Source organism: Fukomys damarensis, unplaced genomic scaffold (genome assembly GCF_012274545.1).
Source record: "Fukomys damarensis isolate Sample0158 unplaced genomic scaffold, DMR_v1.0_HiC HiC_scaffold_17, whole genome shotgun sequence".
Lineage (NCBI taxonomy): Eukaryota > Metazoa > Chordata > Mammalia > Rodentia > Bathyergidae > Fukomys > Fukomys damarensis.
In genome coordinates this window covers 77,189,135-77,213,709 of record NW_022900929.1, presented here as the reverse complement: position 1 = coordinate 77,213,709, position 24,575 = coordinate 77,189,135, and the positions used below count along the sequence as shown (strand labels likewise).

At 48.3% G+C, this 24,575-nt stretch overlaps 1 protein-coding gene across 1 annotated transcript in view; it reads left to right on the top strand.

The window, feature by feature from the left end:
• The window catches only part of Fbn1 (fibrillin 1), a 189,011-nt gene that overhangs the window by 139,480 nt on the left and 24,956 nt on the right, over positions 1-24,575 (top strand). The window contains exons 41-50 of the mRNA XM_010632676.2: positions 554-712; positions 3,411-3,482; positions 7,202-7,327; positions 11,110-11,232; positions 14,695-14,820; positions 16,541-16,657; positions 17,362-17,490; positions 18,273-18,392; positions 20,832-20,957; positions 24,413-24,562. Of these exons, the coding sequence (XP_010630978.1) occupies positions 554-712; positions 3,411-3,482; positions 7,202-7,327; positions 11,110-11,232; positions 14,695-14,820; positions 16,541-16,657; positions 17,362-17,490; positions 18,273-18,392; positions 20,832-20,957; positions 24,413-24,562 (1,248 nt within the window). The remainder of the gene's footprint in view (positions 1-553; positions 713-3,410; positions 3,483-7,201; positions 7,328-11,109; positions 11,233-14,694; positions 14,821-16,540; positions 16,658-17,361; positions 17,491-18,272; positions 18,393-20,831; positions 20,958-24,412; positions 24,563-24,575) is intronic.

Here is a 24,575-nt window from a genome sequence, read left to right as displayed (position 1 = left end):
CGGTCCTCCTCAGCAAAGCCCGGCCTCTCCCGGTGCTTGGTGCCATGCTGCCTCCTCTGCCCACCTTCCGCTTGGCATTCTTCCCCCCACCCCGCCTTGTGTGGGAGGTGGGGAGCTTTGTTGACAATGTAAGGTTGGAAAATACCAAACAAGTTTCATAGCCCTTCTTTTGTTTGACTTTCGGGCGTATCTTTATGGAGAATTATATTTACAGCACTGGCCTACAGTATTAAAACATGATGAGTCGGAAATAAGGGACTTGCTGCCAAAGAGCAGTGGGGAATTGTTACTAGGAGACTGGGTGGAGAGTCATGTAAAGTTTATTAACGCTGTAGCTACAGCATGACTTAGTCCCGTGGCACAGAATACCAGGGAATTCATTTCTTGGAGTCCTTTTCTTTCAGCACCATAGTTAGCTAAAAAGTTGTGTCTGGAAACCTGTCCCTGCCTGTATCAAAGTCTAAAGAACTTATTCTTGGAGTATATCCTGAGAGGGTGTGTGTGTGTCTCCCGCCCCCAATGGGATCACCGATCCTTGTGTCCTCCGGTCCAGACATGAGAAGGAGCTTGTGCTACAGAAACTATTATGCTGACAACCAGACCTGTGATGGAGAACTGCTGTTCAACATGACAAAGAAGATGTGCTGTTGTTCCTACAACATTGGCCGGGCCTGGAACAAGCCCTGCGAGCAGTGTCCCATCCCGAGCACAGGTGAATCTTCATCCCACTGTCACCAGAGTGACAGGTTGATAAATGCCCTGTGAGTTGCTGGGGGAAACGGGTCTCAGGAAAGGAAGAAATCACTTGGTGAATCTCCATCTTTAAACAATGGCTCACAAAGACAAAATCTTAATTCACAGCTGACCTTGGCCCTTCCCGTTGAATGTAGAGCCACAGATCAGGCTTTCTAGTCAGTGCCCTAATTCATAACCAGACCTGGAGACCTAGAGCATCACAAAGCGTAAACACTGTTCTTGTCACCTCAGAGTTTGCCATATGATGAAGATGTAGTAACTAAGTGAACTGTAATTTCCTCCTTTTTACTTATGTAAAACTAGACACGCCCCCTCCTACACACACACACACACACACACACAAGGGCAGCCTCTAAAGATGTGAATGTGGAGTGAGAAGCATAAGGCAGATGTCAAGAGTAAGAAAGTTATCCACGGAGCAAGGTGAGCACACAGTCTCGGCTGGGGTTTCGAGCCAGCCTGCCCGAGATGAGCAGTAACTTTGGCCCCAGAGTCCCCCATGGCTCATTTGGAAAGGGAGACAGGGATTGGTGTAAACGTACTCAGCAGCCGACAAGCAAATGCACCAAAGGGAAGAGCAGCTTCTCTCAATATTTCTTGATTGCAGGGAAGTTTCTCCTTACATGCCCACAGAAGGAAAGGGTTATATACTGTTACCCTTTCAATAGTTAAATGATGCCCCTTTCGTGAATGGAGCAAACACATTACTAGTGTGCCTCTGTCACATGGCACTTGTTATATTTCAGAGGCAGTAAGAAGGACGCAGGGCTAAGTGAAATTATCACACAGGCATTGAATAAGGCGTCCTGTAGAACCTACCCTGTTCCACACAGTGCTACACAAAATATTAGATTTCATTCTGCCTGGCCATGCACACAATTCAATATTCTTTTTCAGTCAAATACACTGTCCCATCCATTGTTGGCTCCAAAAATAATATAATAAGCACCACTTGGAATTAAAATTTACCTCTATTCTGCAAAAGATTTCAAGAGCAAGGCAGACTACAAACCTGGGGGCCAAATCCATCCCACCCTCTGCGGAAGACCCACAAATAAATGTTAAATGGCTGTGGGGAAAAGAATCATGATAATGTTTCCTGATGTGAACATTACATGAGCGTCAGATTTTGGTTCCCGTTAATAAAGTTTTATTAGCACACAGCCACACCTGACTTACTTCTGCATTATCTGCTGCTTCTGTGGTAGTTTTGATGGAGACTTTGCAACGTGCAAAATATTTGCTGTCTGGCCCTTAAAGAAATGGTCTGCTGACACCTGATCTTGAGCAGTGCTCTTCGAAACTTTTTTATCATACATTCTCATCAGTAAGAAATCTGGAGGCTATACATACTTGTCATGCATGCTTACATGTCAGAGTACATGTGTGCACGTGTATGTGCACATTTTCAATTATCTTGAAAATCAGTTTTTTTTTTTTTGTCAACTGTGTACAAAAGCTCATGATACCAGTGCCCGCTGGACACATTGGAGACCCTGAGTGTAGCCTAGCATTTACTTTCCGAAATGGCTGTCGACCTTAAGATGCTCTACACCCTTACGATAAAATGCAAGCTCTCTCTATGTTGAATTCTAGCCACACCTGGTCTGGGCTTTCTTAGCTGTTAAATCTGCCCTTTTTTCAAGAGTCTCTGTAATTTTCCCAGATGACCGGTGCCAGCTGGTGTGACTTCCTGGAAGTAGAAACTCACAGATTAAGGAACAAAATGTCAGAAGAAGAGCTTGCTATACTTTAGTTTGAGACAAGGTCTTTCTGTGTTGCCTAGGCTGATCTCTGACTCCTGGGCTCAAGTGATCCTCCTGCCTCAGCCTCCCAAGTATCTGGGACTACAGGCACAAACCACCTTGCCTGGCTCATACTACATTTTATTTAATATATTTCTGGAAACTTTTTACTAATTTTCATGGACCTTGCCAGCAAGGCAATGGCTACCTTGAGCTTCAATACTGTACTCTACCAGTTAATCATGATCAGGAATTACATGATCCAGAGATGCAAAATCTCACAGTCAGGGAACACAATGGCATTGGGTTCATTTTATTATCAAGAATGATAAATTCAGGCAAGGGAAAGAAATCCATAGGCACACTCTACATACTAAGTGAAATAATCCAGGTCTGGGAATTGAAAGAGTGATGGAGGTTGCTTGGTTGGCCTTAGTCACTAGAGGCTGTGTTGTAAAGTACTTGCTGAGGTCTCCCGTGGTTACCGAGAAAGTGCCTCTGTGAGCCTTCCTCCAGCCCTACCAGTTGTACCTCGCCAGTCCCTGGGTTCATATCCACACTGGACTCTGGGAAGCTCATAGCAACCACAGAGAGTGGCTCAGGGACCCCACCTACCTCATGGGCAGCCAACATGAGCTCATTTTCCTTCTGGGTTTGTCTTAGGATCTGTAGGAATTTGCAGACCTGCTCTTTGTTTTAAAGTCTTCCCAATACCACTACCTTTCCAGGATCTGTAGAAAGTCATTTCTTGGGGGCCAGGGATTTAGCTCAATGGTTCTGCCACCTGCCTTGCAAGCGCAAGAACCCGAGTTTGATCCCCAGCACCCCGCCCCCCAAAAAAGAAAGAAAGTCATTTCTTTCCATCCATCCTTGCTCTTTACTGACTGCCCTTACGTTTAATTTTTGCAGATGAATTTGCCACCCTGTGTGGGAGTCAGCGGCCGGGCTTTGTCATCGACATTTACACCGGCTTGCCTGTCGGTGAGTTGTGGGCACTGCTGGGACTTTCTGGTCTTGTCCTTGTATTAAAAAGGGAGCATGTGCTGCCGTTTTCTGTTTTCTCCTTTGCTTTTCTCTTAGAAGGAAAAGCTGTTGACCAGTCCCTTAGCTTGGTTGGAAGGAACACTGATTCTTAGCTTGAAGCAGATGCCCTGTGAGGCTCCAACTCACTGGCAGCCCCTGTGGCCTGTGATTAAGGGACTAGGGAACTTTTCACAGAATTGCAGTCAAGCTCAGTTAAACCCACCCTGGGCATCAGCAGAGGGAGAGGTTCTGGGAGCAGGGCCAGGTGACGTTTGATTGACTAATTCTAGTCCTTGCTTTTGGCTAAGAGGAGGTTAATGTGACTTTTCACACCAGTGCTTCCCTGCAGGACAGCCCTCCTTGCACATGAATTTTATCTCACATGGGCTGTTCTCAGATCATTTGCTTGGTGGATTTCAGATGTGAAATTAAAGTCTGTTGTCTGAGGCCTCCTCCTCCTCCTCCTCCGGCAGCAGGAGTGCAGTTAGCAGATGTGAAATTCACAATGTTCAGCCAACAAAGGCAATGTCCTCCAAGTCTGAACAGTTGTGTCTGGTAGCAAACAGCACCTTATTCCTCATAAGTAAACGGAGACCCACGTCCGGCTTCCCAGTGACCTTGTCTAAGAAAACAGGCCTCGGGCCAGCAATGAGGCTGATTCTCCGGGTGCTGAAGCCGTGCAACGTCCAGAGAAACTTCATGGTTTGGAAAGGAAAACTGCTGGATGGCGTTGGCATGAAACACCTGGCCCTGGCTGCCTTGTTTTTCCCCTTCCCAAAACAGACCTTTTAATCTCCCTAGAACCTGTGATGGGAAGCTAAGTGGTCTCCACGGCAGACCTGCCGTGCCCCGGGCACAGTCTGCCCTCCGAGGCTGGCAGTGGGCAGAGACTTGGCACACCTGAATCAGTATCATCCGCTGGTAGAGCCGAGAAGGCCCGGCCGCCATGGAGGCCAATACCTGGCTTTCCAGTTGAGGAGACAGAGGCCCAGGGAGGGGAAGGGACTCACCCAGGACCACCCAGCTAATGAATAGCAGAGCTGGGACCGGGACCCAGTCCTGACTCATGGCTTGGTTTTCCTCTAGCTCTCGAAAACTGGAAACATGATATTTAGCAATATACTTATTGTTACCAAATTCCACCATGACAAAATATTTAGATGTCAGAAAAACTTTGTTTTACTTAAGCTTTATCTTCTCCTTCTGAAAGGTCTTAGGATTGTTGGCATTGAAAGTCCATTCATATGGGGCTAAATCTGTAGCATGTTTATTAATCTTGACTTAAAATATAAACTTCTCTGAGTTGAAGTTCAAATAAAATCCAGATAGGAAAAGGAGATAAAATGTTTAAAACATCTTTTTGCTAGCTTATGCCTTATGATGGCGAAAGATTGGACAGAGCCTGTTGCTGTTTAACTTGGTAACTATATCATTTAATTTAAAACAAAGGAATATGAATATAATATTTCATATTTTAATCCACACTAAAAGAATGGCTTCTGAATTGTTTTTGTTTGCCGATATTACATTCTTGTGATGGTATTCCACATGGCTACTTAAGTACATGAATGGCAAAGGCGTGGGAAGCCTAAAAACATAATTGCCTGTATTCAAAATTGCAGTGTACCCTTTGAGATTCTAAGCTGGGGTGGTTTCGTTTTCCAGTAAGTAGGTCAGTTTGCTTTCAAACAAAATCTGACCTTTGAAAGAGGCTTTAAAATTTATCAGTGGTTCTTCGATTTCTGCTTTATTTTTTATTTTATTTATTATTTACTTATGTATTTATTTTTGGTACTGGGAATTGAACTCAGGTCCTTGCGCCTGCGGACAGTGGAACCACTGAGCCAAATCCTTAGCTCAATTTCTGCTTTAGATTAGAACAAGTTGGCTTTAGAGTGTGAGTCTGCTGAGACTACAGCAGCTCTCTCAGGCTGCACTGGAGGGGATGAGCATCCTCTTAGAACTCTTGTGCAGGGAAAGGGGAGATCACAATACACAGTGAATGTTTAAATTTTAAAATTGCATCACAGCGAGAGAAGCGTTGCTATTAGTCTCCTTCAAAATCCTCCCTCTTGCTTCGAACTCACCTGCAGCAGCTCTGGAAGTCCTCAGTCCTGAGTGTCTTTATGAGGAATGATCAGAAACATGGCTGCCACTGCTGAGTGCTGTCCAACGGAAGGGCGGGCTCGTGCAAACATGACGCTGCATCCTCATCCACCATAGTCACTGGCTGCGGCACGGTGAGACTCTGGCTCTCCCCCAAAGTTACAACGACCATGAAGGGGAGATGTTTTGAATCAACCCAAGACATTGTGGTGGCCAGGACAGCACAGCTAAAGATGCTCACGAAAGAGGACTCCAGACCTGCTGTAGAAAGAGGCCAGAACCGTGGGAGGAGTGTGTTTGAAGTGAGGCGAGGATTTTGAGGGTGATTTATGGTAATGTGAACATGGTAATTTGAACACTCACTGTATCTGTAGGTCTCACTTCTAACCTGGCAGAGGCCAGGTCTAGGTAAAGGCAAGACGTGAAGCACAGTGAGCTGGAGACCTGGGCCGTAGGGCGGAACTTCACCTCCTCACCCAGCCGAGGAGTATTATCTACCTCTGTCAGGGGTAATGGCCAGGCCCTCCAGAACAAGCCCTTTGATAACAATTCCATGAAGATTGTACATTGGCAATATGAAAACACATAAAGGAGGAGGGATGTCTGTTAGCAGGTATGTGGCATCAAGCCCTGCCTCTGCTCAGATCGGCTGGGGGCTATTAGCAGGTCCCTCCTCTCCCTGGCCTGGTGGTACCATCTGAATGGTGAAGGTGGGTGCAGTCCCTTGCAATGTCTAGAGAGTGGCTGTGAATAAATAAATGCAGATTGAATGCTTGAGAATATACTGGCCACACAGCCAGACATTGGGCCATGATTGCTATTAGGAGTGCTGTAGCCACTCTTGTCTCAGAGGACACTTGAGTGGCCTGGGGTTCGGAAAAGATAGAGGTGGGGCCCTGCAAGCCAGATGAGGGGTGAGACCCAGAGTCTCCCCATAGTCTGCTCTACTTGCCTCCTACTCGAGTCCCATTTTATGTTCACTGAACTACTTCTAGACACTGGCTCTCAGTTTAGCAAATTTAAACGGAGCACCTAGCTTCTGTCCCAGAGTGGGAGGACTGGTACATCTGTGTGGTGTCACAGGCAGACCTGACCCTGGGCTCAGGAAGCACATGGTCAGTGGCTTCACACTCAGGCCCAGCCACCATCCCACACCTCATTACCTCCTTTCTGCAGCCTTTGGATGGAGGGAGGGGAGCTGAGTAAAACTGGGGGCTCATCAGCTCTGTGCAGCTAGGGGCCACTCCTGGACCCACCGGGCGCTGTGGACCCAGACGAGTGTGGTGCAGGGACTTCCAAGAGGAAACGGCCTCTTTCCTTCAAAAGGGCAAGTGTTTGGCAAAGTGGAAAAGTGAGTGGGTGTAGGACAGAAGAGTTGATGGTCATGGGGCTGATGTCCTGAAATACAACCCAGAAGACGGATACTTGGTCCAGAGACGCACGCGTGTCGGAAGGGGGCATGGTTTCAGTTTGCTGTTCTTCTCAAGTCACCACCCGACACATGTGCACCGCCACTCACACCCACTTTCAAGCCTGTCCTTGTCACTCAGACATGGCTGCTCTGTCTCTAGATATCGACGAGTGCCGGGAGATCCCAGGGGTCTGCGAGAATGGCGTGTGCATCAACATGGTGGGCAGCTTCCGGTGCGAATGCCCCGTGGGATTCTTCTACAACGACAAGCTGCTGGTCTGCGAAGGTGAGCCCGGTTGTAACTGTGTCAGAGCTAGGATGAGCTCACAGGGGAGCTCCTTTGCCACACGCTTGCCGTGTTGCACAACATGGCAGTTCTTCCAGAAACGCACCAAGCTCTAGAAATAGTGAAGGGCATGGCATGGAGCCACATGAAGTTTCATGCAAAATAAAGAAAAAAATCACAAGAGCCTGGGGGAAAAGGCAGGATGTGTGTTGCACGACCCCTCCCCACCCACCCACACAATGTGGGAGATTTCCTGGCTGAAAGGAAAAGCTCTGGGTTCCTGGGTGTGTCACACACACTGCTTTGTCTCACATCGCTCCAGAGCAGATACGAGTGGACAGTCCTCTTTCATTGACTCTCAGGGTTGGCTTTCTGTCCCAAGCGGAGACTCGGTGACTCCAGAGTGAAAGCAAGGTCAATCCATGCAGACGTCCCAGATGTGTGAGAAAATTCAAAATGGCAAGAACACAAATTTGATTTTATGCGACAGATGTTGGTATGCCTGTAAATGGTGCTTTTCTTCATTCTGTGTTACCTTGCATTGCCGTGTGCATATACTGTGATTCTGAGCATCCCTTATAACACTTGCTACTTGTCCCTGTGTCTGGGAAGAAATGTCCCTTTACATCTTAGTAAAAGGGATGCTCCTGCTTGTTAAATATGCCACGTGCCGTAGGATAACTGGAACAATTTTCTATTTAATACTTGAACTCTGAGCTTGTAGCAGAATTCTGTGCGTAACAGAAAGGGTTATTACTGCTGAGAGCACACAGGTCAATGTTTCCATGTTAAAAAGGCCTGTTGAACTGAATTTAGGACTAGTTCTATACCGCAGGCAGTGACGGTCCATTGGTGACCGCATCCTTGTCAAGCTTTCTTACCAGGCCTTTGATGGCTGCTGCCCGGTGGGCACATGTCCCTTGCCCTGAGTTTCCTGTGGGTTGTGGGAATGGGGTGATGGCCATTCACAGCCTTTCTGTGGAGACAGTCAAGCCAGACCCTGGCCTCTATCCCAGGAAAGGAAGCCAATCCGGGACCAGATGCCTGGAGAGGAGGCCCTGTGGCCGGTGACCTCATAGATTGGGGTGACTGCCACCCCAGCCACACTCTTCCCTGGGCACCCAGCTCAGGGTACCCGCTGCCTTCTCATTTCGTCTCCCCTGCTCTTCCTTTCTGAGGTCCCTTGAAGCTGAGCTACCTGGGTAGCTCCACGCCACGTCTATTTGCTAAGGCAGCTGCCCTTGACCAGGCCCTAGGCAAGGCCACATGTGAGCACCAGGTCACCCTAGACCTTGTCCAACTCACAACGTTAAAAGTGTGCTGCTGTCCCTCTCTGTCGGGGTCGCATGTAGCAGATGTTGACGTGACTAAGTGCTCTGGGTTTTGGCTTCCGTTTCCCAAAACATCCATCTTCGGGGTGAGTGTTTAATTGGGCCCAGCCGCTTTCCAACATACTCTTGCCTCTCAAAATCAGAAAATGAAGGTCGGTTGAATACAGGCCTCGGCAGCCCTGAAATTGGGATGGATTCTGGGAATGGTTTAGGTCGCTCCCGGGGCCACCATCTCCACGTATGTGAGTGGTCAGATCTCAGGCCGCTGCGTGGTGGATGCCCTTGTCCAGGACACCACTGCGCTTCTCCAGGGGTCAGTGGACCCTCTGTGGTCTTTCCGCCCTTCCTGGGGAGCAGGGCCACCTAGTGGCTGCAGCAGTGCAGGTCCATCACAGCAAGACAGACGTAGTGCTTGCTGTTCTTATGTCTGCTGCATGGGGAGGCCCCCCTGGACTCTGCCTCTCACTGGCACTGGTGCTGACGGTCCTCATGTGTCCTGTCGCAGGCGCTTGGCCTGAGAGGCATCTGCCGATGTGTCACCGCTCCCTTGTGTGGATGTCTTTGGCTAAGCCAACTTCCGCCTAAGAGCCCAGACCTGGTGCTGGGGCTCCCCCGTTTACTAAGCTCAGGCAGCTGGACTGACAGAGGGTCTCGCCTTTCTCTGCAGTCAGCACTCTGGAGCAGCCCGTGTCCACTGTGTTCTCATCTGTGATGCTGAGAGTTGGGCAGAACTCGGTGGTTTGTGTGCAGTGCCCCGTGCTAGGTTTCTTTGCCCAGACTGCCTTATGGCAGTAATTAGTGCGAGAGTCTCTGCAGCCCTGCCACTCAAAGTGCTGCACCGGGCAGGCATACCCACACCACCCGGAACTTCTGGGTCTTTGCCAGGCTGCGGAGCCAGAATCTGCCGAGCCAGAGTCTGCCTTTACCAAGCTGCTGGGTGATCCGTGTGGACATTAGGGTTTGAGATGCACTGCTCTACAGACCTCACGACCTTTTAGACAGATGCAACCCTGCTGAACCCTAAAATCCAGGGCTTGGAGTAAGTACAGACTTGCTGGGGTGTTGGTCCATACCCGTGTCAAGTCCTGACCCTGCCAGCCAAGTTTCATGACTGTCTGTGGCTCCGGATGTCCACCTCAGGGCCCTGTGCACACCGTGTCCGAGACACCTCAGCTCCAAGTGACCTTTGTCAGAGAGATGAGCATCATGAGGATCCGTGTAGAGTCACAGTCAAGCATCAGCCTTTATGATAACATGACTGAGGCGGGAAATTCAGTTAATGGCTTTTCGCTGTCCTGCGTGTGCTCCTTTTTAACATAGACTGTTTCCTAGGGCAGTTTTAGGTTCACAGCAAATTTGAGTGGAAAGTACGGAGATTTCCCTGTGGGCCCCCAGCCCTACACAGCATTTGCTGGTGACCCTGCACTGACTTCCCCTCACCCTGGGTCTGGGGCACAGTAGGGTGCACCACTGGTGCTGGACATTGTGTGTGTTTGGACCCCTGTGTGGTGCCGTGGGCATGGTGTGGTAGCATTGTAGGGTCGCCCCACCATTGCCCTGACCTTCCCTTGCACTGCCTGCTCACCCGTCCCCCTTACCAGCTCCTGGCCACCATCCATCTTTTTTTTTTTGGTACCAGGGATCAAAGTCCAGTTCTTGTGCTTGCAAGGCAGGCGGTGGCACCACTGACCTAAATCCCCAGCCCATGCCATCCATTTTCTGACTGCTCCATAGTTTCGTGTTTCCTGCAATGTCCTGAGGTGTGAGGCTTTTCATCCTGGCTGCTTTCCCTTAGTACTGTGCATTGAAGTTTCTTCTGTGTCTTTTCACAGCTCGAGAGCTCGTTTCATTTTAGAAATGCAGAACATTCGTTTATGCTCTGTTGTCTGGATGTATTACAGTTTATTTATCATACATCGAAGAACACCTTGCTTGCTTTCAAGGTCCAGCGGTTAGGAATAAAGCTGCTGCAATGTTCTGCACTGTCTTTCCAGTGGAGTGGATCAAAACCAAGAAATAAAACTCTGATTTAAAATGTCATTAGTCTGCGTTTGAAGTGTACGGTGATCACCTCCATTGCGAGGGGCTCGTGCATGCTCATCACGTCTTCTTTCTATTTCTCCTTTTCCTCTGTCTCCCTCCATCTCTCGGTCCCCTTTTTATTTGCAAAGGATCTGTCTCCTCCTTTCCTGTTATCTGCCTTATTTTTCTCTTTAAATTATTTCTGTTTCAAAGAAAAAAATGTTCCCTATTTAAGCTTGTGTGTCTGATTTTTAAAATGTGGTATCTACACACCGTGGAGTAGCACTTTGCCAGTAAAGAAGGGTAAACCTGAGTCACTTGTAGGTACAAGGAAGCACCTGGCGACTGTAGTGTTAAGTGAAAAATCCGTCTTAACGTTCGAGACTTCTTTGACTCAGCACCAGAGACTGAATGTTCCTCTGCTTGCAGACATTGACGAGTGTCAGAACGGCCCGCTGTGCCAGCGCAACGCAGAATGCATCAACACCGCAGGCAGCTACCGCTGTGACTGCAAGCCTGGCTACCGCCTCACCTCCACGGGACAGTGCAACGGTACGTTGGTCCCCCCAGATGCGTCCACCGGAGGCTGCGGCCTCAGACTGCCACACCTGCATTGCTTTGAGATACTGAGGCCGAAGAGTATACTCATTAAGGTGTAGAGCTGGTAAACTCTCGTAACTATGTTGGTAAACTGCTAAAATGTCGAAACGCCTCGTTTTTCTCCCTCTTTATTGATGAGGTGTTTGTGAAACAAGAAGAAGGTCACTTACAGAAATAGATTTCCTGTTTGCCTGCTTGCTGCCCCACCTGTAGAGACCCATGCTCCACAGGCGTCCTGACCAGATTCTTTTGTGACTTCTGTACAATCCAAGTAAGAGATGCGGTTCCCCTACTGATCTAGACCATGAAGCTCACTTGAGCTGGGCCGGGTCAACCTGAGTAAATGAGGCAAACACCACCAGCCACCTCTCTGACCTTCCCAAATGTCTCACAGACTGAACATCGCCCACTGAAGATAGCAGGTGTTCATCATCTTTTGTTAATGTGAGAGCACTGTGGGTAAATGAGAAACCGTGTCCCCCAAAGGTTAGATTTCTTGTTCACTTCTGTCAAGGATGTGGTAGAAGTAAGAAGGATGATGGGTTGTCAACCTGGATGGGTGGTAAAATTCTTCAGTATTTGCTGACATCTTATAGCCAGTGCTGTAAACATTAAAACACTGGTGTTTCAACCCAGAAGTAGCATAAGAGCTCGAATGATTTTCTTGTGAATTTTAAAGTAATCATAAAGCATTGCATATTTAGCAAAGAGGTTGAGAAGAATGTGTTATTCTGCTTGCAGTTCATTTCCAGTGAATTTCCTGGATATTTCATGCATTTGTGAATGAAACAACTCCAGGGAACATGGTCAGATTTTCCTTGGATTTCCTGGCCTGCCCGTGATTAAGTGGTAGGAAGTGTGTGGCTTTCTGTAGGGTACTTTGCATTGTTTTATGAGACCTTGCTGGGAAGAGGGTGTAATGGTAGAACAAAAAAAAAAAATTCCTTTGAGAATCAAGACTTGTTTTGTTGAGTTTAAAGGAACGTGTGCGAGTGTTTAGCATTTTGTCAACAGAGCTCTTGTTATCTGCTTGTAAAAAATACAAGACAGGAAAAGTAGGGACCTCTCTGATATGAACCACAATGCCCCCAGTGAAACTTGGCATGGACCCTACTTCCCTGCATTTTACTCTTGATTTATATTTCTCTGGAGCTGGGTGAGATAATTCCAATCAAAATAAAGAATTGCCGATTCTATAGGATGTGGCATTTCACACTTGAACATGAAGCGGGACGGAGCCATTTAGAGATCAAGCTGAGACATGTAGCCGGAGCGGCTTAAGCGCTTTTGTATTTCTGTGCAGAACATGGATGGACACACATGAAACACATGCTGTGGCCACCAGGATGAGTTTTGTGGGTGAACGTTTTGGTGGCCCAAGCCTCAGTTCCCTCATTCACTGAAATCCTCAAGGAAAAGGGAATGCACTGAGTTTTGCACCTGTTCAACCCCTGGGGTTGAAGACTCCGTTCTAGAAATGTCTTCAGTTACATCCTACTTTTAAAATGTCTTCAAGGTCAGGGATTTAGCTCAGTGGTTCAGCCGCCTGCCTTGCAAGCACAAGGACTTGAGTTCGATCCCTGGTACCAAAAAAAATCAAAAACAAAAAAACAAATAAAATGTCTTCAAATGCCACCATATACTGGGCAGTTTTTCAGGCATGTTGCAAAAGTATTCCTCTCTACCTGTATTTAAAACGCAAAGAACTAAAACTCTGTCTGCATTGTAGGATTTTTATTTGAATTCACAAATACATTGTTTCCACGTGCAAAATGCATCTGGCCTTAACCTTCCATCCTTGCTTGGAGGCCTTAGTGTGTGCCTTACTGTGGCAGTGTGGCCACAACAGCTGGGGCACAGGTTCAGCCCCGTGTGAAACGCAGTGCTGTGCTGTTCAAGTCTCCCATTGCAATCTCAGACATAATCCGCTGGGAATTCAAATCCTAGTGCTGAGAGAAACCTAGTTTTCTGGTCTCAACACAAAGTGAGACCCTCACAGCAAAGCTCTCTGGAATGGTAGCTTTCGGTCTCTCCAGTAGAACCTCTGAGTACTCCATATTTAATCTTTCTGTCTTTCTTTAAACGTCATGAAGTAGGGCAGTAAAATAGAGAACCTTGTGCATTGAGGAGAATCCCTTTTGAACAAGAGCCTTCATGCTCTCTGTTTCCTATTGGAACCATGACCTGAGACAGACCAGACCCTGCACACTCCCAGACCCAGTGCTACCTGTGGGTGGCAGTTACCTCCCTTCACTGAAATTGAGAGTGGAACTCAGTTTCCCCTGCCCACCCGAGGAAGCAGTCTGCTCATTTTAAATTCATTTCCTCCAGGAGGAATTCTCAGGTCTGCTAACTAGCATTGCTGGTAAGGCTGTGAACATCTTGATCCCAAATTTGTCCTCTTCACCCTTTCGGGACTTTGAAACAGTGGGGCTCTTCGGCTCTGCTGGGAGCTGCACAGGTGGGAGGAGGAGGTGTCTGGATGGCAGGTCACTCTATACAGCAAGCAGGGCCCATTCCTGACTGCTGTATGCTCAGTAGAGAGGACAGTCTGGGCTTCCAACTAAGAGCAGGATGTGGTATGGGCTTGCAGCACCAACTGCAAAGATGACACTCTGTTTTCCTTTGTGCCTGGAGGAAAATCAAGATGGAACAAAAGCCTTTGAATGGCATTCACTCAAAAAAGTCTCTAGAGCTTTAAAAAATCAGAGGCATAAGTGGGTCATGTCGCTTTTGAATTCCTGCATTAAACTCTGCCTGTTAAGTAATCAGATTTCAGGAGAGCCACTGAGACTCAGGTGAGCGTCAATGTAGTTTAGAGCTGAGACAGGCAGAAGCCAGGCGGGAAGGCGTCCCCAGAATGACTGCGAGGAGCAAGGAAGAAGCATCCTGAGGGTTGTCGCTCTGAAAGGAGCTCTGTGCATGGACCTGAAGAGCTGATAAGGCGGTGTGAAGGTTATAGGAATAAGACCAGAAAGTGAGGTGAATCTTGAACTTGGGGCGGCGTGGCTTGTCCAGTAAGAAAGTCTTAATCTGAGCGTCCGGATTTGTTTGACTTTGATATAACTTTCTGGCAGAAGTGTTGGTGACTGGCAGTCCAGATCTCACCTAGAATTAACATTGACATTAATTCCATAGTTTGTGACTCCGTGTAGGCAAATGATCTCCCCTTTATCTCTGGGTTTCTCCTCTTTCAGAGCCTGACTGCCCCCATTTTTCATTGTTTCACATGTTGGTAAAATACTCCAAACTAAGTGTTAACCCCTTGGAGAGAGAAGTGAATACAGCGCAGGTAGGAATCCACATCCCTGGTTTAGAGCTAGGATTAATCCTGGGAACGATGCCTAGAAGTAAATTATTCCGTGAGATTTTGTCTTTTCAAAAGTCTCCACTAAAGGCTTTTTGGGTTTGCAGATCGCAATGAGTGTCAAGAAATCCCCAATATCTGCAGCCATGGGCAGTGCATTGACACCGTGGGAAGCTTTTACTGCCTTTGCCACACTGGTTTCAAAACAAATCCTGATCAAACCATGTGTCTGGGTAAGTATGTGGCCACCAGTGCACTGCGTTCCTCATTTCTTATTGGAAAGTTCATTTGCATCGAATGTGTGTGAAAAAAAATATAATACTGAGTCTTTCAGGAGTTATTTTGCTGTTTACAGAATAAAAATTGCCAGATGTACGGCAGTGACACCCTATTTAATCTGTGGCAATTTGAACATTATAAACCTTTATATGCCTTAGAATGTCAGCGTAGGAAAAACCTTTTTGGTGATACTGGGGATCGAACTCGGGTCCTTGCACTTGCGAAGCAGGCTCCAGAACCACTGAGCTAAATCCCCAGCCCTACATGAACAATTTTTAAAGAAAGGTCTGAGGTTTCTATCAGATCCTCAAAGGCAAATTTACAGATCCTACAAAGGAAAAAAATCAGAAAGAAAAAGAAACAAAAAAAAGTAAGGAATTGTTTTTCTAGGGGAAAAAGAATCCAAGTTTTAAATTTCTTCCTTGGGTGCAGTGCCGTCAGAATGCCGACTTAGAGGAAACTTCAGATGGGTAATCAATAGCTTTCTCTTTTGCCCTCCTTTCTTTTTCTACTTGAGAGCAACATGCAGAGAGCCCTTTGGGGACGTTAAGAACGTGAGTCAGGGTCACAGCTGGAAGAGGAGCAGTCAGTAAAGTGTAACCTGCTGGCTTTGGGCTCTAACTGGGCTCCTCCAGGAGGGAACAGTGCAGAAGTCTGTCTTCTCCACGCCGTCAGGAATTTTGAGTTAGGGGAGCCTGCTCAGGCCTGCTCATCCCGGGCAGTAACTGCACAGCCAGGAGGTACCGCACGGTATTTTTTGTTTTGGACCTGAACTTCCGGGAGCCCTCTAACAACCAAATCTTATCTGAGTTTTCCCGGCGTGGCTGGGGATGACTCAGGAAGAGGAAGAAGAGAAGAAGCTCTTGATCGCCAGCATAGCACAGTCAGGAGAGTCCCCTTGGAGTCAGCAGTGCCCCTGACTTCCTCTTTGAAAGGAGAACCCGCTCTCTCCACCGACACTTGCAACTCGCTTTCGTTTCCCGCTGTCTCATCCTCAGTGTATTGGATGCCCTCTTTGTTGTAGCTGCTGCCGTGAGGCACAAAAACATGTGTGATGCCAGGGGAGCTTTACAAAAGAGCTGCAGAGGAGCGTTACAGAGCGGTGAGAAAGAGACTAGTAGGGGCCGGGGATTTGGCTCAGTGGTTCCCCCGCCTGCCTCGCAAGCACAAGGTGCCGAGTTTGATCCCCAGTACCAAAAATGAGCAAAAGGAGACTAATAAAGCCCGAGGGCTGCCCCGTGGGGAGCGCAGGTATCCCTGGAAGGGGTCACGCGTTTTAGGGGTGTCTGGGAGGGCAGGTTAGCTACGGAGCCAGGTGATTTGCTTGCTGCTGGCCACGTCATGGCAGGTGAGTCACTGCTTTTTGGTAAATTGGAGTGAGGATCCTACAAGGCCGAGTGTGCCATAGGCGGTGACCTGATGAACGCAGAATCGTCTCCACCGTCAAGTGAAGATATTTGAGGACTCTGGAAGGAAGGAAAATGAAATAACCCTGGTGCGCTCCTCTGGCCTCAGCTCGCCCTCGGTCCTTGGCCAGGACCTGGGCGGCACTCGGGGTGGGGCTGTGTTTCGGCCTCCGTGGGAACCTGCACCCCGAAATGCCCTCTCCCCTCAGCGCCACGTACCCGCATCGCCCCTCGTCACCGTGTGTCTCTGTGGCTTTCCTCCCACCAGACATAAACGAGTGCGAACGGGACGCCTGCGGGAACGGGACCTGCAGAAACACCGTGGGCTCCTTCAACTGCCGCTGCAACCACGGCTTCATCCTCTCGCACAACAACGACTGCATCGGTGAGTGCGCGGGTGGCGCCCCAGAGCCGGTCTGCTCCCGGGGTCCTGGTCCGATGCGTGCTCCACTGCGGCGCCTGCTTCTGTTTCTGTTTTAAAGTATTTGTTGTTGTTTGCTGAACAGTCGGGTGGGTACAGGACTTGTGCAGTGCCCTGTGCTTGCTCATCAAAGTCAGACACAGTAACTCCATCCCTTACTTTTATTGCACTGCTCCTTGGCAGCGGTAGCTTTTCTCTCTCCTCTATGTAGAAATCGAGGCTGGGCTTTGTGGTCTAGATGTTGTCTCTGAAGCCTCTGTTTAGTAAATTACTGAACCCTAAAATTCCCTTTATGAAAACATGCCAGGGAGCAGCTATGAAGCAAATGTGGACGGAGACGGAACTGATTTTATATACTTCTGCCTGCAAGAACCCTAAAGAACACCTCGGCTAGGTTGTGTGTTAGGAGCCCAGTTTTAGCTTTTAATAATAAAACCTGAAGGGAGGCCGAGGCGGAAGTGATGTAAAATTCTCGTGTGCATCACCGACCTCTGGTAGAATCATGGACTCTTGCTGCGGTTGTAGGTGCTGGGTCCCCGGTACAAACCTGAGCATGTTAGAAAGTTCTGCATTTGGGGGCCGCAGAGGCCACTGGGATCCAAAGCAGTCCAGCCAGGATTTTGATATTTTCTTGGGAATACATCGAAAGTGATTTGTTTTTTGGGCAGATGTGGATGAGTGTGCAACCGGAAACGGGAACCTGTGCAGGAACGGCCAGTGCATCAACACGGTGGGCTCCTTCCAGTGCCAGTGCAATGATGGCTACGAGGTCGCCCCCGACGGCAGGACCTGTGTGGGTGAGTGTAGGGCTCCCTGAGACCGTTCATGGGGCCAGGCCCTGCTGCTCGCTCTAACCCTTCCTCCCAGAATTGCACTAGTCTTCCCCTGAAGGACCTTACTTTTGTTTTTATTTTTTAAAATATAGCCAGGCACAGTGACAAATCCCTGTGATGCCACCACTCAGGAGGCTGAGGCGGGAAGATCACCGAGTTTGCCTGGGCCAGCCTTAACTACATAGTGAGAACCTGTCTCAAAACAAAGCAAAATAAAACAAAACACAGATACACACACTCCATATATCATTTTTCCTCTTTTTCTTTTTTCTCCCCACCACCCCAGTACTGGGGATCGGGTCCTTGTGCTTGCAAGGCAGGTGGTGGAACCACTAAGCTAAATCCCTGGCCCCTTCCTCTCTTTTTTTTTTCAAAAACCAAGTTAGTATATTCACAGAAAACCATAATTGTTGAATTTGTTAGTTGTGATGATCTTTCTTATGTTTTTCTTCAAAATACATTTGTAATAAGCTCACGTAATTTTCTAAGTGGCCTTACACTCTTGTATACTTTGACTTTTCATGTGGTGTATTTTTCCAGAAACACTTTGTGGCAGGTAGAATAAAATATGGTTGTATTACTGCATACTTTGGGAAGCCGAGAAGGCTTATTTTTTTTACTGAGTTACTTATGTGGAATTTTGTGGACGTTCATGAGCTTTAGAATTAACCCGTCTTTCTGAATTTGCATTGCTGGATGGAATTCACCCCAGGGGACTTCTTTTTCTTTTCCCCCTTTCTTTGCAGATATCAATGAATGTGTCCTAGAGCCTAGAAAATGTGCCCCCGGCACCTGCCAGAACCTGGACGGGTCCTACCGCTGCATCTGCCCGCCGGGGTACAGCCTGCAGACTGACAAGTGCGAAGGTAGGGCCGGGCGGGCTCTCGGGTTCGGAGACAGGTGGTGCCGGGGCCGGTGCACCAGGGTTTCCACAGCCAGAGTCTCGCGTGGCATCTTCCTGCTAGAACACTTGGTGGAAAAAACCCAGCGTCAGAGGATAGGACTTAGGGCCTCATCTTGCAGCAGACAAGAACAGCTCATCCTTAGGCTGCTGTCCGGTTACTTTTCTCTGTGCACAGCTGGTCGTGACCCTCACTTTCTCCCACTGTGCTTTTCTAGAGCTGCGGCCCCACCGTCGGCATCCCTGAATTACCTGCGCTTAAGCAGCACTGGGTTAAGGTGAAAACTAACCCCCGAGTCCAATTAAAACAGAGGACACGATCGGGCTCAGATGAAAGTGGTCACATAATTTGTATTGTGCTGTCTGCACCTGCGCAGTGGTGGAAATGCAGCCCCGGGAGATGTTACAGCGTTGCTTCCCCGTAATCTCCACACGTAAAGTGCAGAACTGGAACTGCAAATACGTGACAAACAAACAGGGCTGAGTGGATTTTCACGGGGTTGCCTCCTTCATGCCTGTGCTTTGAGCAGGTCTGTCTGTCACCCCCAGCAAGTGAAAATTTAATTATACTATATTGTCAAAGTCCGGTTTTATTTATTCCATGGTTAATGCATAATTCCCCTAAAATGAACAGACTGGAGATGTGCAAGAAGAGAAATCATTTCCCAAATGGTTGATTAATAGGCCCATTCCACAACATTTGTCCTTATTATTAAGAAACTAACACCCACTGGCTAATATTTACTATGATAAAACGAATCATTCTGGTGTGATAGCACACATCTGTAATTCCAGATCTCTGGGAGGCTGAGGCAGGAGGATTGCAAGTTTGAGCCCAGCCTGGGCAACTTAGACCTTGTCTCAAAATTTAAAAATATTAGGGCCAGGGATTTAGCTCAGTAGTGCCACTGCCTGCTTCACAAATGCAAGGACTGGAGTTCATTCCCCAGTACAAAAATTTTAAAAAGTTAAAAATAAATAAAAGGGGCTGAGAACATAATACAGTATGACGGCCCAGCGTTAAAATGCACAGTACTGTAAAAAAGAAAATAAAGAGAATCTTAGCAACAATGACAAAAACAACAGCCAAGAAAAATAATCAAGCTTTTTTACAAAAATTAATTTTTCTTTTAAGAATGCAGGGGTGTAGGGAGTGTGGGAATGGAGTGATTTAATCAAGGGCAGCTCAAATTCTTTACCAAATCACAAGGAGCACAGCAGAGTTACAAAGATGACCTCGTAATGTGGCATAACTAAGAAGCTGGCTGTGCAGGGCAGAAAAAGATGCACATGTCTTGCATGGCACATTTCTAGAATGTCGCTTGTGTGGTTCACTTCTGAATGGAGTTCATTTCTAAAATTTTCTGTAGCTGGGCCTTTGGGGAATAAATTTGTGTCTTGCAAATACATTTTGATGTGGGTGGAGTTCTTCATGTTAAACCTGTAAAATATGGGACCCCACGATAAAAAAGATGCTTAGTAGTTGGTTAGGAAAAAAATATTTCTGCAAAGTAGCACGGCTCACAATTAGGACTTGTTGCTTTCTTCCCTACGAATTCCTGCTGAATTTCTTGGAGTAGAGTGGCCGTATGTTTCCCAAAAGTAGAGTGGTTGTGTGAGTTATTGGCCAAACCAAGACAAATTTGAAAGTCAAAAGTGGGCTCCGATAATCATGAAGTCACATCAAGATGCAGAGACAGACAGGAGCTCTCCGGGGTGAGGTAGGACGTTCGGTCCCCAGGCCAGTGAGAATCCACCGCAGGCCACAGGAGTGAAGATGTGTGATGCCGGAGTTATGCTCCTGTTATCTGGGTGATGAAAACCGCAGTGTGTCCAGCAAGATACTCTTGTGTCTTCAGCACAGTTATGTGCCGACCCTTTCGGAGTTCACGCCATGATAACCTGCGGTTCCTGTGCGAGGGCAGTGCACCTGTTTTCGTGAACATCAGTGTCCTTGTAAAGTGCTTCAGGGCCACCGCATAGGATTTTGGCACAAACTCTGTGGATAGTGTAGGGAGATCAATCTGGTCCAGCGGCCCACGTCTCACACCAAGATCAGCCTCGGAACTTCTGCTTCCTGATTGCTGGAAAACACAGGAGTCTGGAGTCTCCCACTCCTGCCTGGCCTAAGGTGGTATATGAAATCACTCCTGCTTTTCTTTGCAGTGGAGCAGCCCCTCCCAGGAAAAGGGAACGCCACTGCACCGCTTAGAAGGTGCTAGAAGTTTCAATGCTTACATCAAGCTCCGTCAAACGCGATGTTTAAAAACCCTAACTAGAAGCACCACTCGCAGCATCACGCCATGGGAAGACAGCTCGTTCTGGAGAGAATGTTTGAAGCATTCAGAGCTGGGTGGCATTCGCGCTGTACTCCAACTTTGTCTGACATGTGTCACTCTCACAGATATCGATGAGTGTGTGGAGGAGCCGGAAATCTGTGCCCTGGGCACCTGCAGCAACACCGAGGGCAGTTTCCGCTGTCTGTGTCCGGAAGGGTTCTCCCTGTCCTCCACCGGAAGGCGGTGCCAAGGTAATGGTGTTCTCCCTTCATGCGGTGTGATCGTATGTTTCAAACCAGGCAAAAGTCTGGCTCTTTGCGAGCAGGAAGGTGAAGAGAGTTCATTCTCTAGGAGTCCAATGATTACCAAATGTTCAAAGGTTCTGTTTTACTCTTCACTTTACAGTCGCATCTGTCCTGTTACAGTTGCACATACGACTGTCGCGACACTTAAGTCTCTCTCCCCCTGAGAACACAGACGCTTGTGGCGGTGGGTGGGGGTCAGCATGTGTCCCTGCAATGGCAGAGCCTGGCAACAGTGCCCTGGCTCAGAGCTGTGTTCATGTGGGGCACAAACCTGGACCTTCAGACAGAAAAGGTGCAAATGGTCCCACGTGCCCCAGGATAAAATGCCTGTCCCGTACACCACAAATTCTGAAAGAAAACAGAACCTCAGTGTGGTCAGCATTATTGCGGGGCCACCATTCATTCTCAAGAATAATACTTGTCAGCTGTTTCAGTGCAGAATCTCAAGGGATGGCCATAAAAAAAAAAAAATGAGAGCCTAAACTTGAATGTAACACAATGTATGGTTAAGTCTCAGCAAGCTATTTAGGCTTTTCTAAACAGTATCAATTTTAGGTAGCTGTCTACTTATGCAAACTTGTTTAATGAATTCGGAGGGCAGGTCCTCAAATATATAGATTTCTTTTCCTTACCAGTGTCTGTTATTGGATTGTTTTGGTGGTGAAAGAGGGTTGCTTTTTATTTTGGGCTGGAGTGTGTGTGTATTTTTGGCTTTTCTTCCATATTACCAAATATGAAGTGCTGGATCTCATTTCAGATTCCAAAACTTGGGTTTGGGGTCCCAGCCCCACCATTTTTCAGCATGGAGCAAATGGTTTCATGTTTTGGAAGCTCAGTTTCTCCCGGCTCAGCCAAGCTCTCCGAACCTGTGAGGGCTCTGCTGGTTTCTGGGTCCTCTGAAAACTCTTGCTTCCCTGTCTCATTAACTCTGTCCTTCCCACTCGGAAGTATGAAGGAGAGCGCAGAGAGTTCTTGCTTGTTTTGATCTTGGAGGGACCTCTCAGGCATCCCTGTGGATTTCGGGGTGGCAAGCAGGAGGAGCTTGATTCCAGCAGATTTTCTGTCTGGTGGTCCAGCCCAGCCCCCATACAGGGAACGTCCACACCCTTGGTTGTGCTGGCCTCTGACTCAGCCTCAGCTTGGAAGGAAAGCGGTGGGAAACCAGGTGTGAATCTGCTGACATGGCAGGCAGTTTGCACTGGCCGCGTCACAGCGCAAGCTGAGGGCGCAGGGAGCCTGGCACACGCACAGCTGGGAGGCGGAGCCAGAGTGGAGGAACAGGAGCAGCGCAAGTGGCTGAGAGTTCCGGAAGGGCTGTGTGCAGAGGGACTGGTAAGCAGGCCTCTCTGCCAGCCCCAGCTGCGTGCATGTGTGGGCCCAGCTCTGGCGACCAGTGCCAGGTCCCCCTGATTGCAAACCATTCTCAACGGGCGCACGAGCAAAAGTAGTGACTGGCCCACAGAGCGCAGTTTGCTCTGGCCCAGCAATGAAAACTTAACGTCTTTCTCTTATGATGAGGAAGTGAGAGCCAGAATTCTATTGTGATACAATGAGAAAACTCCTCAGAACTGTGGATTATGTTTTTGAAGCAGCAAATGCTATTGAGGAGGCAGTGGAAGGAAGGGAGCTGGCCTCCTAAACTGACTGGAAACGCGTGCTTTTGAATCTGGGTGTGCACGGGTGAGGGAAGGGAGGGCAAGGTTCTGGAGCAAGATCAGCATTGGGAGGAGGAAGGAATGAGAATCTCCACAGGCCAGGAGCAGATCAGGCACAGATCTAGGTTAAAAAGAAACACTAAAGACAAAGGGGAGAGTTGTGTTTCCGTGCATTTGTTGGGACGGTTCTGCGAGTAGCCCTTAGATTCTATCTTGGCCTTCGTAGGCCTAAGAATAAAAACAGTACTGATGAATGCACGGGAGTGTGTGTGACAGAACCTGCGGGGAGGAGGGGAAGGAGGATCAGAAGGTGTCTCCCAGGAAATGGAGATTTGGGAGACCTTGGAGTTTCTCGGCAAAGCAGACAGCTGGGTGTCAGGACAAGGTCAGGCTTTGTTGCTCTTGACCTTCAGAAGGGTCATTAGTTGGAAGATGAGAGGTGGCAGTGGAGTGCAGACTTCAGAGAGGACTTCGCTGGAAGAGTTGGTAGCATTGAGGGCTGAGCGAGTTCATCCTGAGGACCAGCTGAATAGGATTTGTAAAGCTGGCTAAATGTAATAGGTGGATGGATGCACGGATGGATATGTAGATAGATAGGTATGTTACATGGATAGATTGATAGATGATAGATATTTTTAACTTAATCCATGAAGACTTCTGTGATCTTGGCAACTTGGTTACTTTTTACATCATTTCCTTCGTCATAAAATTAAAAGCTGGGGAAATTGCATCTGTAAAAACGTGTGGGGGCTATGGCAGCTTGCTCGCTGCTTCTGGGATTGAGAAATAGTGCTGGGGAGAGAACGAAGAAGGCAGGGGTGATCAGAAGTAAAGAAAGAGGAACTGGACAGAGTAGATTTGAACCCGCAGATCTTAGCCTCTGTGCAGTCAGAGAGGAGTCCTATGAGACTTTGGAAGTTCAGTTCGAAGGAAAGCACATTCCAGACCCCTGGGTGAGCTCACTTCGTAAAAGTCACCCAGTTGACCCTGTAAGAAATGGAAAAGTCAGTTTCCAAAATTATGTCAAGCAATGTCGGAGAATTTCACAGGAGAGATACCATCTTCCATATGGTGGCTAAACGGTAATCAATATTAAAGAAATACGTATTTTCATTGAAAGATTGTCCTACCCGCTCCTGGCCCTCAGTTCTTCTTTCCCTGTCTGTGTTGGGCTAACCAGTCTTTGACTGCGGGCTCTGCGGTGTGCATGGCGCAAGTCCACACATGAGGCCCCAGTGCCTTGCCAGGCGCCGCCTGGGCTGCCTGTGTGGCTCTGCCGTCCGAGCGGCCCTTCTTTGTTTGCTGTAGCCCCGTGACTGCTCTGTTATTCAGGCTCCGGGTCTTAGAGTGCACAGAGTGTGCTGTCCTGGTAAATATTGGCCCCGCCCTAGCATGCTTGCTCCTCTCCTACAAAACACGCAAGCAGGGCTGTCAGCGCTGGGATCTTGTGCCCACCTCTCAGTGTCCCAGTCCTGAGGTCACCCACGGGTGTCGGTTTCGGGTCGCACTGTGGCGCCGGCTTACTTTGAAATGTTGGCTACACGGAGAAGTAATAGTTAAAGCCACCTGGATCTGTCCATCAGCTCCCACAAAAAGGGACCTGCGAGTGACTGGGACAGTCACGGAGGGATACTGTGCTTGGCCGAGGACGCGTCGCTCGCAGCGCGGTGTTTGCTGTTCGCTGTCGCGCAGTGACACGGAGGCCTCGCGGAGGTCACTGACCGGCACCGTGAATTCCCCCCGCAGATTTGAGGATGAGCTACTGCTACGCGAAGTTCGAAGGCGGGAAGTGCTCGTCACCCAAATCCAGAAACCACTCGAAACAGGAGTGCTGCTGCGCCCTGAAGGGAGAAGGCTGGGGCGACCCCTGCGAGCTGTGCCCCACGGAGCCCGACGGTACGTGTGACCG